The sequence below is a fragment of the Gnatocerus cornutus genome, chromosome 7 (genome assembly GCF_029298725.1).
Source record: "Gnatocerus cornutus isolate USDA-ARS CGAHR chromosome 7, icGnaCorn1.1, whole genome shotgun sequence".
In the NCBI taxonomy this organism is placed as follows: Eukaryota; Metazoa; Arthropoda; class Insecta; order Coleoptera; family Tenebrionidae; genus Gnatocerus; species Gnatocerus cornutus.
The window spans coordinates 17,754,754-17,769,729 of record NC_142239.1 but is presented as its reverse complement, the minus strand read 5'-3'; the positions used below and the strand labels follow the sequence as shown (position 1 = coordinate 17,769,729).

The window sequence follows — 14,976 nt, the reverse complement described above, 5'->3', positions numbered from 1 at the left end:
GCCAAATTACAAATATTTTGGAAATGAAGGACAAATAATAGAAATTTTTAGTTTAGTGGTGAAGCAAAATTTCGAACTTTTTTATGAAAATCTGTAATTTTAGTAATTTTGTCTCTATGGCAATGAAATTTTGAGAGCGAACTGTCTTTGACATGTTTGTTGAGTGTGTCAAATTACAAATATTTCGGATATTAAAGACAAATTTTAGAAATTTTCACTTTGAGGGTGAAGCAAAGTTTCGAACTTTTTTTATGTAAATCTGTAATTTTAGTAATTTTGGCTCTATGACAATGAAATTTTAGGAGCTAACTGTCTTTGACATTATTGTTGAGTGTGCCAAATTACAAATATTTTGGAAATAAAAAACAAATAATAGAAATTTTTAGTTTGGTGGTAAGCAAAATTTCAAACTTTTTTTATGTAAATCTGTAATTTTAGTAATTTTGGCTCTAGGGCGATGAAATTTTGAGAGCAAACTGTCATCGACATTATTATTGATGTGCCAAATTACAAATATTTCGGACATAAAAACGCATTTTAGAAATTTTTAGTTTGGTGGTAAGCAAAATTCGAAACTTTTTTTTATGAAAATCTGTTATTTCAGTAATGGCAATGAAATTTTATAAGCGAACTGTCTTTGACATTATTGTTGAGTGTGCCAAATTACAAATATTTCGGACATTGAAGACATTAGAAATTTTCACTTTGAGGGTGAAGCAAAATTTCGAACTTTTTTTATGTAAATCTGTAATTTTAGTAATTTTGGCTCTATGGCAATGAAATTTTAGGAACGAACTGTCTTTGACATTATTATGGAGTGTTCCAAATTACAAATATTTAGTACATAAAAGACAAATTTTAAGATTTTTTTAATTTGAAGGCGAACCAAATTTCGAACTTTTTTTATGAAAATTTGTAATTTTAGTAATTTTGGCTCTATGGCGATGAAATTTTGAGAGCAAACTGTCATCGACATTATTATTGATGTGCCAAATTACAAATATTTCGGACATAAAAACGCATTTTAGAAATTTTTAGTTTGGTGGTAAGCAAAATTCGAAACTTTTTTTTATGAAAATCTGTTATTTCAGTAATGGCAATGAAATTTTATAAGCGAACTGTCTTTGACATTATTGTTGAGTGTGCCAAATTACAAATATTTCGGACATTGAAGACATTAGAAATTTTCACTTTGAGGGTGAAGCAAAATTTCGAACTTTTTTTATGTAAATCTGTAATTTTAGTAATTTTGGCTCTATGGCAATGAAATTTTAGGAACGAACTGTCTTTGACATTATTATGGAGTGTTCCAAATTACAAATATTTAGTACATAAAAGACAAATTTTAGGATTTTTTTAATTTGAAGGCGAACCAAATTTCGAACTTTTTTTATGAAAATTTGTAATTTTAGTAATTTTGGCTCTATGGCGATGAAATTTTGAGAGCGAACTGTCTTCGACATTATTATTAAGTGTGCCAAATTACAAATATTTTGGAAATGAAAGACAAATAATAGAAATTTTTAGTTTGGTGGTGAAGCAAAATTTCGAACTTTTTTTATGAAAATCTGTAATTTTAGTAATTTTGTCTCTATGGCAATGAAATTTTGAGAGCGAAGTGTCTTTGACATTATTATTGAGTGTGCCAAATTACAAATCCTGTTAAAAAAAAAGGATTAGCCAGAAAATAAGAGCACAAAGAAAAAGCTGGTTAAAACCTATCATGCTAATGTTCGATCAGAAAGTCACAAAAAATGTCTGGAAGAAAAAACTGGTTGGAGAAAAAAAAGAGGTCGTCCAAGGAAAAGATGGCTGACGAATTGGGGAAAAGTTGCGATGAGCCTACAAGGCCTGAAGAGCTGTCATATTATAATATTTAATAAGATTCCTTCGTAAAAACAAATCATTTCATCTGGTAATACGTAATTTAAGTTGCGTTGGTACTGAGAGACGACCCTACGTTGCACAGATCCGTTTTACAAGAAGAACACTTCGAGGTAGAACATGGTACTTCTTGTCCTTTCTCGACGAGTGCACAATTGCGGATGGCAGTTCCGGTAATTTTACCAACTGGAAACATAGTTTTATTGCTTGTTTAATTAAAAAAGAGTACTAAGATTCAGAGACTTCAATAGCGCAAACAAATTCGTGAGCGTCATCAATTACAATAGATGGACATTGTGTGCTGTGTGCTTCTTTCAACCCTGCAGGACTCCCGGCATTAGTAATATTTTAGAACTTCGCCTACAAGAAGAATTGAAATGGAAAGAAAATTAGACACTTACATTGTAGCGAGAACGCCACTGCTACAATAATTATAACTATGAGCCATTTCATGTTTAAAGTCAAATTACTAGTTTCAACACTCAGCAGATGTTTATATGTTTTTTTTTCAAATCTTATCAAGTTCGCTTTTGGGGTCAGGAGTCAGGTTTGTACCAACATAAGAATTTTATGGAATTTTATTGAATTGCTACCTGCAATAAAGAAATAATTGATAGTTTTTTTTACATGTAATGCAACAATAATATAGTAATGGCTCCCATTAAGGCCATGTTGGCACCAACAACAGGCGCTGCGTTGCACAAATCGGTTTTACAAGACGCACAATTCGAGGTAGGAGGACATTCTATTTCTTTTCCTTTCGTGGCGATATGACATCTACGGATGGCAATTCCGGGAATTTTAGAATCTGGAAACATGGTTCTACTGCCTTTTTTTAATAAAAAGTGTACCAACCTTTGGGGATTTCAGTGATACAAACAGATTCGTAATTTCCAGTTGCAGATCCACATTGTATAGTTTGTTCTGCTTTGCAGGCGTCTCGACAATAATAACATTTTAGGGCTTCACCTAGAAGAACAATTGAAATGAAGAGAAAACTTGGAAGATTACTTACATTGTAGCGAGAATGCCACTGTAAATATTAAAACTGTGAGACGTTTCATGTTTGAAGTGTAATTGACAATGTACGTGTTGCTCTTTGAGTTTTGTTAATAGTTAAAAGGGTCACAAATCCAATGGGATATCAGCAGTCACGAATATGTTTATTTTATATTTACATTTTTTAACATTTTATCAAGTTCGTAATTGGGGTGAGGGGTCAAGTTTTGTACCAAGATAAGAATTCTGCCGAACCCGAAGATTTTATGCAGGGAGTCTCTTAGCGATTAGCAATTTTTAAGAATTTCAAAGTTGACAATTTCCTGCATATTCTTGAGTCCCTAAAGACTCCAATAGATTTCCGAAAGTCTAAACAGACTTAATCAATCTTCAAAATGTCAAGAACTCCTGAATCCGATGAAGACTACATAATTCTAAAGAGTTCTAAGAATTTTTAGATTACACTAGTCAACAAATTTTGAACGATTTTTGTATTGAAGCCGTTGAAAGTTATTTCTCAAGTGGAAATACTTCCTGATTCTAAATCCGAAGCCCGTTTTGCTCAGGTCAGGACTCAGAGATATTTGTAAAATAATTTTATCCCTCGTTTACTTTTGTTTATTTTTTTCAATTTAGCTTAAAAACTTCAATGAAAATCAATGAAAAGGTTATTGAATAAGCTTCCCAACGAACTATCGAAGTCTTTGCCAAGGTATTTGAGAAAAACTTATGAAAATTTCGAAAAACGAAAGGTTTTACACTTTTGGATATTTTTTTTGCATAGAACTTCTAAATTAGTATTTTGATTTTTTATTGTGATACGTCATTATAAAGGTTGAGATCTCTGCTTTCTAAAGCGGTGTTAAACAATTTATTATCTCTTGCCATTTAGAAGTTACATGACAAAGAATATAAAGTGTTTTTTACACAAATTAAGTATTGTTAACTTTCGAAGATTTTGTAAAAATTTCAATATCAATACCCACAAAATTGTAGTTTTCCAATAAATCTCGCGTTTCTAAATGATTTCATTGGTCAGAATGGATCATCATACATAAAAAATTTGCAGCAACTGTTGTTGGTCGAGTTTTTTATAATTTAAATGAATTTCAAGACGATTTTGTACCAATTTTGATCATTTTTTCACCCCAGATAAAATCATGTTGTGCTAATTTTCCAACATATTTGCGAGTATTTGTGTTTAATAGTTACTTATTGTGTTTTCCAAAAGAAACTGAACAATTTCTTTCAAAGATTTCCACCTTCTAATTTTTTTGGTTCATAAGCAAACTGAAATCTCTTTATCATCAAGAAGTTTTCTAAAATGTATTGTTCTGCGCTGTGTTTGCATTAAAGTCATTATAAATTTCAATGTGGGTCTACAAATTAGTATTTTTTAAGCAATGGCTTTGATTTTTTTATGAAAGTGAGAAAAAATTTAAAAATTTTTATTTTTTTGAAAAACTGTTCAATGCTTTTTGTCCTGTAACTTCTAAACAATAAGAGATATCAATGCGTTGTCACGGTGTCAAAAAGGCAAGAGCTCAACCTTTTCACTGATGCATTACAATAAAACATCGATGTAATAATTCTTGAGTTATATGTAAAATTGCATATGATAATCACTAAAAAGAACGCTTTATTTTGGGACATGACATCAGTTTTTCAAAAATATCACGGGAAGTAGTTACTAGCGATGAGTTTTATGGGTCTTAGAAAGCCTATTTAATTGGCTTTCCAAAACGCTGAAGAGCAATCCCATAACTTTGCAAGTTTTCAAGAAAAAATTATGAAAATCAATTTTCATACAGTAGTCCAAAAAAATAACTTCTTCAGAATAACTCTGAATCCGGACCTGACGGAGCAGATTCGGAATAAGAAGCTCATTTCAAAATTTGTTGACTAGTGTTATTTTATTAAACCTGACATTGAAGAACCTGGCTCGGCTACGATAGACGGGGAAAATCTAATAAATCTAATTAAATAAATCCAATTTGATAATTAATTACAAAATTAAAGGACGAGTTATTTGTTGATGATCACTTTCCAGCCACTACTTCAGCATTTCCACAATAACTGGTGCAGAACGCCTATGTACCAATCGGCCCCCCACAGGCTAAATTCTATTATTCCCAAACACTCTAATTCTCGCTCTGTTAATCACCAAAAGCCGTGACATTTTTTATCCCCAACAGTAATACAAATTCCCATTTCTTCGCCCTGATCAATACAAACCCACATCACGCCATAAACTCAACCCTCCCTCATTCAATCGACTTTTCTAAGGCCGGGCCCCCATTACTATAATTACGTTTTACATTTCATTGCGTGGAACCTCCTGAAGGTGATCAACATCGCCAACTGACATTTCCACCATTACATAATTCCCCTTCCTTCTGTGTCCATTTCCTCAGGTGCAAACAACGTTTCGGTCTTATTAAAACGCAAAAACGTAACTCTCAGCGTAACCCATCAGAATTTCAGGCGGTGTCCACCGTGTACCATGTGACCTTGTACTTCTGACCGCAACACTCTTCAGTGCCTCAACTCTCGAGAACCAGGAAGTCAGTGCTTTGTTTACAGTCGTCGGAAAAGCGCACGATGAAAAGCGTACTTTTGGTAACAGTTTTACTCGTCGTCCATTCAGGTACGTAACACCTGGAACCACCTTACATAACACCTGTTGTTTACATCGCCATTTTGGCGGAAAGTGCGTGTAATTTCTTTGTTCAAGGATCGGCCCTGAAGTGTTACAAATGCAATGGTTGCGAGACGGCGTCCACTGTTAAAGAAACCTGCAAAAATGTGGATCCAGAGACGCAAATCAGTCTCTGTCTTACCCAGAAAATCCGGAGTAAGTGTGGGAGCCCCCGGAAAAAAAACAGCTCTTTAAATTTGATTTTTAGCGGGTGGTACCGCCGATTCCATGACTATTAAAAAGTGTGCCGTCCAGGAAAAATCGACGCCTTTTAAGTGCACGGATTTACCCAGCGGGGATACAATACAGTGTCTGCAATGTAACAGTGATTTTTGCAATTCCGGGTTTAAAATGACGACGAATTTTTACTTTTTAATGCTGGCGCTGGTGATGTCGCGATTTTTTTGTTGTTGAACACTTTGTACCTTTTGTTTATTTGATTTTGTAAATATATTGTTATGAAATTGAGTGGTATTGCGTTTTGGGTTTAATTCAGTTGACTTGTGACTCAATGCTAATTAAAGGAGGTCAAAGAGGAAACATTATAGGTGTGTTTGCGTTCGAAGGAATGTGAAGTAGGCAACACTTTATATAGTTGTGTTTTGTGGCACTGTAGCACTGTATTGTTGTGAATAAATTTTTTTAATAATTCTACCATTTCGCGATTTATTGCCATTTACCCATAAAACTATATTTGAGATTATGATATCGAGTGATTAATTATGTGGCAACAATTTTATGTGTCATTGTTAGATTTTATGTGCTAGATTCGTACAATTTCAGTTTTGCAGGCTTAAATATCTTAATTTTCATATTCTCTGAAAATTGATTGTTAATTTTTAAAGAGTGAATGTCTTTTTGAGTTTAAATCTGAATTCCGTTTTGCTCCATCAAGTCCGGTGTCAGAGATATTCTTAAAAAATATTTTTTAGGTTCTACCATACAAAAATTTATTTTCTTTTTTTTTCTTGAAAACTTGCAAAGTTATAAGATTGTTCAACAATGTTTTAGAAAGCCAATTCAATAAGCTTTCCAACGACCTATAAAACTCATCGCTAGGGTAAGTAATTTTCTTTAAATTCGCGAAAAGCTGTTCTAATCTCATAAAAAAACGCTGCTTTTAGTGATTTTCATCTTCAATTTTGCATATAACTTAAGAATTCTTACATCGATTTTTTATTGTAATGTATCACTAAAAAGATTGAGATTTTGTCTTTTTGATGCTTTAACAAATGCATTGTTATCTCTTATTGTTTAGAAGTTACAGGACAAAATGCATTAAACAATTTTTCAAAAAATTACAACTTTTTTTTAATTTTTTGACGATTTCATAGAAAAATTAATGCTATTGCTTAAAAAAATTTACTTTCTAGGAATATATCGAGTTTAAAAAGACTTTAATGCTAACGCAACGCAGAATAATAAGTTTTAAAAAATGTCTTAATGATCTGGCGTTCTTGGTTTGCCTATGCATAAAAAAAATAGAGGATCGAAATATTTGAAAGAAATTTTTCTGTATTTATTAAAAATTACAATGAGTAAGTATTAAACACAAATATTCGTTAATTTATTGAAAAGTACAAAATGAGGAGTTGGATTTCATTAAAAATTTATTTTTTATACTTTTACTTAACTTTTTTAAGGACAATTTGGTGGCAGTAACCGATGAAAGTATCATCACTTTTACGAGAATTTTATGTAGGTCAAAAATTTGATTAAACTGATACGAAAGAATTTTTTAATTCACTTAAATTATAAAAAACTCGACCAACAACTTTTTAACAGTTGCTGCATAATTTGTATTAATGATCTTCCATTCTGAGGAGTGAAATCATTTAGAAATGCGAGATTTATTGAAAGACAACAATTTTGTAACCATTCAAATTAAAAATTTTACAGATTTTCAAAAGTTAGCAAAAATTGATTTTTTCTCTAAAAACCACTCCATATTCTTTGTCATGTAACTTCTAAATAACAAGAGATGATAACTTGATTAACACCGCGTTAGAAAGCAGAGATTTCAACCTTTATATTGACGTATTAAAATAAAAAATCAAAACACCAATTTGAAAGTTCTTCACATAAAAGTATCGAAAAGTTTTTAAAAACGGTTTAATTTTTAAAATTTTCGTAAGTTTCTCTCAAATATCCTGGGAAAAATTAGCTCTTCCGGCGACTTCTATAGTTCGTTGAAAAGCCCATTTACTTACCTTTCCAATGATGTATTATAGAGTTTCATGATTTTTTAAATTGTTTAGCAAAAAAAAAGTGTCGAAAAAAAATTACAAATATTCCCTGACTTGATGAAACGGGCTTCGAATTCGGAATAAGTAGACAATTCCACCGTAGAAATGACTTTTTCATTGCACTGAGATTCTTTCAATATTAAAAAGTGTTTTTTTAGTGATCTATATTTTTGATTTTCTGTAATAATTCTCAAAATTTCTTATCTTGGACAAAAGGCGTGACTCTAACTACAAACTTGATACAATTTAAAAATATACCTAAATAGTATAAAATACACATATTCGTGACTGATATCCCATTGGATTTGCTGACCTTTTTAGCTAATAACTGAACTCAAAGAACAACACGGACATTGTCATTTAGACTCTAAACATGAAATATCTCACAGTTTTAATAGTCACCGTGGCGTTCTCGCTACAATGTAAGTCCTTTTCCAAGTTTTCTCTTCATTTCAATTCTTCTTCCAGGTGAAGCTCTAAAATGTTATTATTGCCGGGACGCTTGCACACCGGAAAAAATTGTACAATGTGGAAATTTGAAATTTAACGACAACCACGAAACGTATTGCACTACTGAAATCCCCAAAGGTTAGTCCTCTTTTTGTTAAAAAAAAATGCAGTGGAATTATATTTCCAGATTCCAAAATTCCGGGAACTGCCATCCGTAAATGTCAGATTACCCTGAAAGGAAAAGAAATAGACTGTCCTTCTACGTCGAAGTGTACGTCTTGTACAACCGATTTGTGCAACGCAGCGTCGCCGTCGATTCTCGGTGCCAACATGGCTTTATTAGCAGCGTTTACTAAATTATTGTTGAGCTACATGTAAGAAGTATATTAATTATTTTTCTTTTCTGATTTGCAAAGGACAATTTTAAATATGTAGCACTTGATAGAATTTAAAGAAAAAGTCGTCCAAAATGTGTTGACAAGTAATTTAAACTTAAACTCTTAGATTCTATTGGAATCCTGGAATTTTTGGATTCTTATTACTTATTTCTTTTCTATTCAGTTTGAATCGTTTATTCTCTCAGAATGTTTTCGCACACTGTTAGATTTTCTCGGATCTTCTTAGAGTCACCTAATTTATCTTGACTTAAAAAAATCGATTTTTTGTGATGAAATTTTTTGGCGCCATCGCATCTGGGCGTGTTTATAATTAACATTTTAACGACGCTCTTATATCAAATTAATTAACTTTGTTCTCGTGATATTTACGTTACAAATTATGATAAAATATTTTATAAACAGTTATAAAAGTGTTCTTCTTAAAAACTTTATTGGCACTTCATAAAACGATAAACAAATTTTGGGAGAAAACTCTTTGGTGCTGTTGCTAAAGATTGAATAAACACGAGGAATTTTTCTTTTCCATCTGAATCGACCACAATTGTGGCCCAATAAACATTTGTCCAAGGTTATATAAAAACTCATTCACACCAATGACAACATATGTATTTCTATTTGTTTTTCACAAGGTTATGACGAGAAAAACAATAATTTCATGTGTTTTAACTTCTTTTGGAACTACTCGACCGGAAAGTCCACAGTCGCTCGTCGTTTGTTGAATAGTTCCAAAATACCGCACAGGTCAAATCCGTGACTATTTTTTTAGGTACAATAATAAAACTCCGACATTCCTTAAAAAACAACTTTATTTTCACTGCTGTTAAAACTTACTTGCTATTTACATGTAACCTTCACTACGTAACTTAACTCTAAGTGTGAACATTCTTTTGTACATCTAATCAACATTTCCGATTATCGACGCAGGAAGAACAACAACAAGCTCGGTACCGCCAACGCCCCCAAGACATTAACTTTCATTCCAGAAGCTCCATTACAACCGTCATAGTCGCAATATTCGCAGAATTCAATGTTGTTACTACGTTCCGAGCACGTGCCAGCAGCTTGGTTAGTACTCACAGATTTGCACTCTCTGGTGATGATTTTCTTCCCGTATGGCACTGAAGAAAACGCGTTTTTAAACATTAAAGAGGCTTAGAAATCGCCGACTTTCACTTACCATTAATCACGCGCTTTACGCACATTTGCCTTTGGTTGTAGATTTGACCCAGATCGTTGGTACATTCTCTTAAGATGGGCATGTCGTTTCTTTGGTACTGGTTGTTGTAGTTCACCTGCTGGAAGTAGTTGCGCTGTTGGGTCAACTTCGTGACGTTGAAGGGGTCCAGGCAGCTGGCGTCCAGGTCGGAGGAGCACGACCAGCACCGCAGGGCCGAACCTGCAAAAACGCGATGGTCACCTTGAAACCACTAATTCCAAAGATTGGTTTTTATTGGGGGAATCCAGCAATCTGAATACTGAATATGTTGGTAGCACTGCCATCGCAGAACTGTCATTAGCCAGGGCTACCAACTCAATTCAAATTTTTCAAAAATGTTTTAGAAGTTGCCAGTTTAGTCTTTCAAAGTGTCGAAGCGAATACGATTCGTTTTAGGGCGCGTCCAGCAGACACCGGCGCCCCAAGGTTGCAGCCTTTTAATTATGTTTGTACAATGGCCGTTTTTTTGGAAAATAGTCGCAAAAACGCGGCTGCAAATTTTCCACTGGAAGTCCAAAGTCAAGTCGCACGACTACATATCTCTCTCTCACGGAATTAAGGTGTGTCATCCACCAACGCTCGAAGATTCCAGAGCTAGCAAAGCAAAAAACGACACCAAAACAGCAAAAATAGTCCAAATAGTACGAAAACAGTTCAAAGACAACATTTCTGCCTCTCTCTTTGGGCGTGCCCAGGACGCGACGCTACAACTCTCCTTCTCGCTCGTCGTTTTTTCGAAAATCTGCGTCTCATTGTCACCGCGACTGATTGTTTGGTCCACTCTAATTACAGGTATTTCGCAACAGAAAGTCATCATCTATCTTTTTCCACCTTCTGGTTTTAAAGGCCGCTTACGTAACGTGTTGTTTATAAACATGACTCTCACGCTTAAGAGTCAAGACATCCTGTTCCTCACGGTATGGACGCGGTTGTACTACCAATGCGACTAAATTGGGACACTTTTTGACATGACAATGCCCGATTGATTACTGATTACGGATGACTGATTAGATAACAATGAGAGATGTGGGCCCTGAGGGGGCCATTGTGGCGCCAACTTACCGCTCTGCACGAACGCCAGGAGAAGTGTTAGGAAAAGTCCAACGTAGTACACCATCGTCACTTCACTTTGCAAAATTTGCGCGATGTAAACACGATGGAATCGACTCGACAAATAGTAGGAAAGGTCTCCGATGGCGTGTTTTAAGGTGCCCCCCTTGTTGGGCGTCCCCTCCCTGTCTTAGATCACAGTCGGAATATTATTATGCTGGTAGCTTGTAATGAAAATTCGAAAAGACGTGGGAGAATTTTTATGAAAAGATATAAACAAGGAGAGGTTTCATCATTTAGGATGACGGAAATAGCTCTACGATCATCAGAAAATTCACCTTCAAAACAAGCCCATTTTCTTTTTTGAAGTGTGGCCCCGTTTATTTGCGGTTTGCATTTTTCTACTAATATGGAACAATGTCGGAATAAGAGGGTCGAGGTTCCTTTTTTTGAGGGTGGACACATAATCGAATTTTCTCGTTTTCCTCCTGTGGGTTAATTCATTTGACTTTACTTCGCCTAATTGCTGATTAAATAATTGACCTTTAGATTAACAGAGTCTGGAGCTCAGAGACGGCTTGGGATTATTTCACGGATGTGCCAAGGTGGAATATTATAAAACAGAAAAAATCTCAGTTAATGTGTCATCGTGATTCAGTCCCTGGAATATGAATAACATTTATAATTGAACCATTATCTATAAGGTCGCAAAAAGTGGAAATAAAGTTGTGCTGTTTCCAGTAAACAGGTACAATTATCTTGTATTTGACATGAAAAGTGTGTTCGATTTGTAGATACACTATCTAAAGAAATAGAAATCATGAAAGTCCTTCTTTGGATTATCTTGAGTTAAAATTCTTAAAAGATCTAGAGAAATGAAACGTGAGATTCGAACGAAAAAACTGTCTCAGCCATTTTAGCCACAAATTATCCGCGTTCCGAAAACTCGTTCTAAAATAAATTCTGTCCGCGTTATTTCAACCTTGTTGATACAGATCTGCATGAAATGACCATCATAGATGGCACAGGTGAACAATTGATATATAAATATTTATACACAAGGGGACTATAAAATTAAACTGAAAAAAGTTTACTTTTGCTTTTAGTAAAACACCACGAAAACTCAAACTTTTCTTCTTCGCGTTTTTTTCTCATCACGTTTTAATAATGTAATTTTGTTATTGTATTTGCATTGTTTTGGGTTGGTTCGTGCCGGACTAGTTCAAGGTCTAATTCATTAGATGATGTTTTTTACCGCAGCATAAGTAAATGGGCGCAACGTGTCGGAGGAAGCAGGTGTGGTAATGTGTCACTAAATTATACCAAAAGAGGAAGTTTCACTCTTAAGCAGCAGTGTCTTATCAAAAGCTTCAATTTAACTTTCCAACTATGACCTGCTTTTCTTCGCTTCATTTGGAATTCCATCTGCACTAGAAATCATAATACAACTTTTATTAACTGTTATAAATCAAAGAATTCTAGCAAAAACGACGGTGTGAAATAACGTTGAAACCTTGAAACCGATTTGAGCGAACAATAACGAGGAATAATTGCCGCACGTATTTAACATTATACTAATCAGTTCTTTCCACATTGATAAGTCTTATTTAATTAAATCTTGCCTTTAGTGTGGGTAAACAATTATAATGGCATTGTTAGCATTCAATTCAGATACGTTGGTTGTAAATGTGCCAAAAACTACCACGATGACTCACTTTTCCTAAACATTTTAGCAACTTGAATCTAATTAGAGAACTTTTCCCTAATTTTTCAAATTTCCCGCCACCACTCCTTATGATGGCGCCACCATCGCATTTTACGTAAACAAGATGACAGTTTGACTCAACCTCTAATTCGAATTAATTACTTAAAAGTGCCTTAAAATCATGACAACGATCAACGGAGCCGTCCTCGCAGCCACAATCTGCCTTTTCATCACCACCAATATAATGACAGGTACGCGACACTTTTTTGTTATGACAACTAGGTTAAATTCCAGTAATCCAATTCGTTTCTCGTCATGTTGTCATTACTAAACCCCTGACGTTTGTAATGGTCCACTGTAAACATGGGCGTGCCTTTATTTTTATGTTTTTTCCAGTGGGGGCTGTCCGGTGCTACCAATGCAGCTCCGATCAAGACCCTAAAGGTGAAGACAGTTGTGGGGCTTACAGGAAATTCGATAAAACTCATCACATCGCGGTGGAGTGTAACAGTGAGGATAGTCATATGCCCGGGTCTTTCTGTATGAAGTTGACTCAGCAGAGCCCCAGAGGGTTTATTTGTAAGTTTGCGGGAGTGAGGGGGCTATAATAATGTTGTTTTTGCAGGGGATGGACGCTGGAGACAGGTTATAAGGCGATGTGCGTCAGTGGCGGACACTGGAGTTACAGGTGTCTGTAATTGGGGGGTTTATGAAAATGGGGTTTATTGGGAGGAGTGCTATTGCTCCGCTGATGAGTGTAACGGTTCCACGAGATTGAAAGGAACGATAGGGCTATTACCTATATTTATTGTTTTTGTTTATAATTATTTTTAGTTGTTGGGAATCTCATTATTTGCCGTTCGTTGATATTTGTACAATTTTTTTATAATTCCGTCCACGTCGAATTTTATATAACATGTAATTAATAAACTTTTTATTTAAATAGCCCAGGATTTTGTTTTTAAACTAATAAAAATACTCAAATATGTTTATTAAAACAATAACTATAAAAATATTCGAAAAATTTAAATACAAGAAGGACGGAGCCAAGTTAATATCATTAAGTCTGAAGTCATGCAGATCTGGCGTCATGTTGGCAAAACTGCCACTACACTTACATAAATGCGACAATAAAAACAATTGTACTATAAAAAATATAAAAAATATATACACCTTTGAAAAATCAAGTTATCGCATGATTTTCAACATTAAAATTGTCGCAATCGTTGAAACGATGATAAACGGCGAGACTGTGACTCTGTGCCCCCCATTGCACCCATCTTTGGTGTTACAGGTGCAATATTCCATAAAAATGTTATAAGTGCCTGTTCTAAGCAAACAAAATCTTTCATCTCCTTGGATTCCGGGCTCCCCTAAGTAGGCACAACTACGAATATATTTCCATACCCCATGGACTGAAATAAAAAGTTGAAATTTAGAAAATAAATCAAAATTCTTACATTTCTGCCTGATTTTCCTACACATTGTAGCCTTCACATTAGGCATAAAATCCAAATGCTGCGTCTTACAGTCAGTTATGGCAAACGTCGTGTTATCGAAAGGGTCTGAGCATTTGGGGTCAGCGTCTGATCGGCAGTCCCAGCATTTTATGGCCTCTCCTGTAAACATAACCTCAAATCAATTTTTTGGCGATTAGGGTCCCAACAACGAAAGTTGCTGAGTCTAAAAACGCGTAAAAAACACAACAGGGCGAGGCTCCGACTCTTTAATTCCTAAATTGATTTATTAATTAATTAAACTCACCGTCTTGGATAAAAATGAAGATAATGAAGGCAACTAGAAGGCACGAAATCTCCGATATGAACCGCATTTTGTGGGGAAAGACCGAAATTAATTTAAAATAACGGATTTTGGGGGTTATTGCTGATTGCAGGTGTGTTTGTTTGTCATCAAAAGAAGGCGATGTCTAGTTAGGGTGTTATCTGTCAGAGTGGGAGAGACAAAAGTCCCTAGATACAGCGGAAAATTTAAATTTGAAGTTGTGCTCTTGTCCAAGGGGTTGTTTTAGATAAAAAAAATTAATAAGAGTAACGCAGGAAAATTTGTTTTATTTTATATTATTGATAGTGAAAATTGATTTTTCTTTGTTATTAAGGAGAAAATACAATTTATTACAAAACGGCGAAAATAAAAGCAGAAAAATATTCTCTTTATGAATTTAGACAAAAAAGGAATCTGAACTCTGTTTTGAAATTTAGGCGTCGCTTATTGTTAAATTAATTTTATTATGAAATATTCAGTTGAAGTTAGGCATGCACGTGGTTTTCGTCGTTTGTCGAATTCAAATTTAATGGATTTTAAAGTCTGGT

The 14,976-nt window shown here is 34.4% G+C and overlaps 6 protein-coding genes and 2 long non-coding RNA genes across 9 annotated transcripts; 3 read left to right on the top strand and 5 right to left on the bottom strand.

Moving 5' to 3' along the window:
- Window positions 1–1,860: 1,860 nt before the first annotated feature.
- LOC148171934 (uncharacterized) lies at window positions 1,861–2,363 on the bottom strand. Of its 2 annotated transcripts, XR_015770452.1 has the most exons (3): window positions 2,286–2,360; window positions 2,128–2,204; window positions 1,861–2,070 (listed from the first exon to the last, which is right to left on the bottom strand). It is a non-coding gene; the product is annotated as an uncharacterized LOC148171934 (long non-coding RNA). The 2 variants fall into 2 exon arrangements; XR_015770453.1 differs by lacking the exon at window positions 2,128–2,204 and having other exon boundaries at window positions 2,286–2,363.
- Window positions 2,364–2,446: 83 nt separating this feature from the next.
- On the bottom strand, window positions 2,447–3,033 carry LOC148171933 (uncharacterized). The gene is made up of 3 exons (XM_088041756.1): window positions 2,900–3,033; window positions 2,740–2,853; window positions 2,447–2,692 (listed from the first exon to the last, which is right to left on the bottom strand). Exons 1-3 carry the CDS (start codon window positions 2,946–2,948, stop codon window positions 2,508–2,510), a joined length of 348 nt encoding a protein of 115 aa, XP_087897882.1. The 5' UTR covers window positions 2,949–3,033; the 3' UTR covers window positions 2,447–2,507.
- Window positions 3,034–5,396: 2,363 nt separating this feature from the next.
- On the top strand, window positions 5,397–6,049 carry LOC148171932 (uncharacterized). The gene is made up of 3 exons (XM_088041755.1): window positions 5,397–5,530; window positions 5,618–5,737; window positions 5,790–6,049. The coding sequence occupies exons 1-3, from the start codon at window positions 5,485–5,487 to the stop codon at window positions 5,993–5,995; spliced, it is 372 nt and encodes a 123-aa protein (XP_087897881.1). The 5' UTR covers window positions 5,397–5,484; the 3' UTR covers window positions 5,996–6,049.
- Window positions 6,050–8,197: 2,148 nt separating this feature from the next.
- Window positions 8,198–8,655, top strand: LOC148171931 (uncharacterized). The gene is made up of 3 exons (XM_088041594.1): window positions 8,198–8,249; window positions 8,296–8,415; window positions 8,465–8,655. Exons 1-3 carry the CDS (start codon window positions 8,201–8,203, stop codon window positions 8,653–8,655), a joined length of 360 nt encoding a protein of 119 aa, XP_087897720.1. The 5' UTR covers window positions 8,198–8,200.
- An 808-nt stretch (window positions 8,656–9,463) lies between these two features.
- LOC148171930 (uncharacterized) lies at window positions 9,464–11,085 on the bottom strand. The gene is made up of 3 exons (XM_088040902.1): window positions 10,954–11,085; window positions 9,853–10,071; window positions 9,464–9,793 (listed from the first exon to the last, which is right to left on the bottom strand). Exons 1-3 carry the CDS (start codon window positions 11,006–11,008, stop codon window positions 9,588–9,590), a joined length of 480 nt encoding a protein of 159 aa, XP_087897028.1. The 5' UTR covers window positions 11,009–11,085; the 3' UTR covers window positions 9,464–9,587.
- A 51-nt stretch (window positions 11,086–11,136) lies between these two features.
- Window positions 11,137–11,659, bottom strand: LOC148171929 (uncharacterized). The gene is made up of 2 exons (XR_015770350.1): window positions 11,485–11,659; window positions 11,137–11,429 (listed from the first exon to the last, which is right to left on the bottom strand). It is a non-coding gene; the product is annotated as an uncharacterized LOC148171929 (long non-coding RNA).
- A 1,047-nt stretch (window positions 11,660–12,706) lies between these two features.
- On the top strand, window positions 12,707–13,591 carry LOC148171928 (UPAR/Ly6 domain-containing protein crok). Its single transcript, XM_088040824.1, has 3 exons — window positions 12,707–12,897; window positions 13,043–13,225; window positions 13,272–13,591. The coding sequence occupies exons 1-3, from the start codon at window positions 12,828–12,830 to the stop codon at window positions 13,478–13,480; spliced, it is 462 nt and encodes a 153-aa protein (XP_087896950.1). The 5' UTR covers window positions 12,707–12,827; the 3' UTR covers window positions 13,481–13,591.
- A 29-nt stretch (window positions 13,592–13,620) lies between these two features.
- Window positions 13,621–14,609, bottom strand: crok (crooked). Its single transcript, XM_088040825.1, has 3 exons — window positions 14,411–14,609; window positions 14,107–14,265; window positions 13,621–14,061 (listed from the first exon to the last, which is right to left on the bottom strand). Exons 1-3 carry the CDS (start codon window positions 14,475–14,477, stop codon window positions 13,835–13,837), a joined length of 453 nt encoding a protein of 150 aa, XP_087896951.1. The 5' UTR covers window positions 14,478–14,609; the 3' UTR covers window positions 13,621–13,834.
- Window positions 14,610–14,976: the final 367 nt, after the last annotated feature.

Bases quoted from the DNA above. Each gene is read 5' to 3' on its own strand.
- crok (XM_088040825.1), bottom strand. From the start codon at position 14,477: ATGCGGTTCATATCGGAGATTTCGTGCCTTCTAGTTGCCTTCATTATC. The intron at 14,266-14,410 runs GTGAGTTTAATT...TTATGTTTACAG, and splicing joins CTTCATTTTTATCCAAGACG to GAGAGGCCATAAAATGCTGG. The intron at 14,062-14,106 runs GTAAGAATTTTG...TTTTTATTTCAG, and splicing joins TAGGAAAATCAGGCAGAAAT to TCCATGGGGTATGGAAATAT.
- LOC148171930 (XM_088040902.1), bottom strand. From the start codon at position 11,008: ATGGTGTACTACGTTGGACTTTTCCTAACACTTCTCCTGGCGTTCGTG. The intron at 10,072-10,953 runs GTAAGTTGGCGC...GCGTTTTTGCAG, and splicing joins CCTGGCGTTCGTGCAGAGCG to GTTCGGCCCTGCGGTGCTGG. The intron at 9,794-9,852 runs GTAAGTGAAAGT...CGTTTTCTTCAG, and splicing joins CGTAAAGCGCGTGATTAATG to TGCCATACGGGAAGAAAATC.
- LOC148171932 (XM_088041755.1), top strand. From the start codon at position 5,485: ATGAAAAGCGTACTTTTGGTAACAGTTTTACTCGTCGTCCATTCAG. The intron at 5,531-5,617 runs GTACGTAACACC...TCTTTGTTCAAG, and splicing joins TTTACTCGTCGTCCATTCAG to GATCGGCCCTGAAGTGTTAC. The intron at 5,738-5,789 runs GTAAGTGTGGGA...TTTGATTTTTAG, and splicing joins TCTTACCCAGAAAATCCGGA to CGGGTGGTACCGCCGATTCC.
- LOC148171931 (XM_088041594.1), top strand. From the start codon at position 8,201: ATGAAATATCTCACAGTTTTAATAGTCACCGTGGCGTTCTCGCTACAA. The intron at 8,250-8,295 runs GTAAGTCCTTTT...TTCTTCTTCCAG, and splicing joins CGTGGCGTTCTCGCTACAAT to GTGAAGCTCTAAAATGTTAT. The intron at 8,416-8,464 runs GTTAGTCCTCTT...TTATATTTCCAG, and splicing joins CACTACTGAAATCCCCAAAG to ATTCCAAAATTCCGGGAACT.
- LOC148171928 (XM_088040824.1), top strand. From the start codon at position 12,828: ATGACAACGATCAACGGAGCCGTCCTCGCAGCCACAATCTGCCTTTTC. The intron at 12,898-13,042 runs GTACGCGACACT...TGTTTTTTCCAG, and splicing joins CACCACCAATATAATGACAG to TGGGGGCTGTCCGGTGCTAC. The intron at 13,226-13,271 runs GTAAGTTTGCGG...TTGTTTTTGCAG, and splicing joins GAGCCCCAGAGGGTTTATTT to GGGATGGACGCTGGAGACAG.
- LOC148171933 (XM_088041756.1), bottom strand. From the start codon at position 2,948: ATGAAACGTCTCACAGTTTTAATATTTACAGTGGCATTCTCGCTACAA. The intron at 2,854-2,899 runs GTAAGTAATCTT...TTGTTCTTCTAG, and splicing joins AGTGGCATTCTCGCTACAAT to GTGAAGCCCTAAAATGTTAT. The intron at 2,693-2,739 runs GTTGGTACACTT...CCATGTTTCCAG, and splicing joins TATCACTGAAATCCCCAAAG to ATTCTAAAATTCCCGGAATT.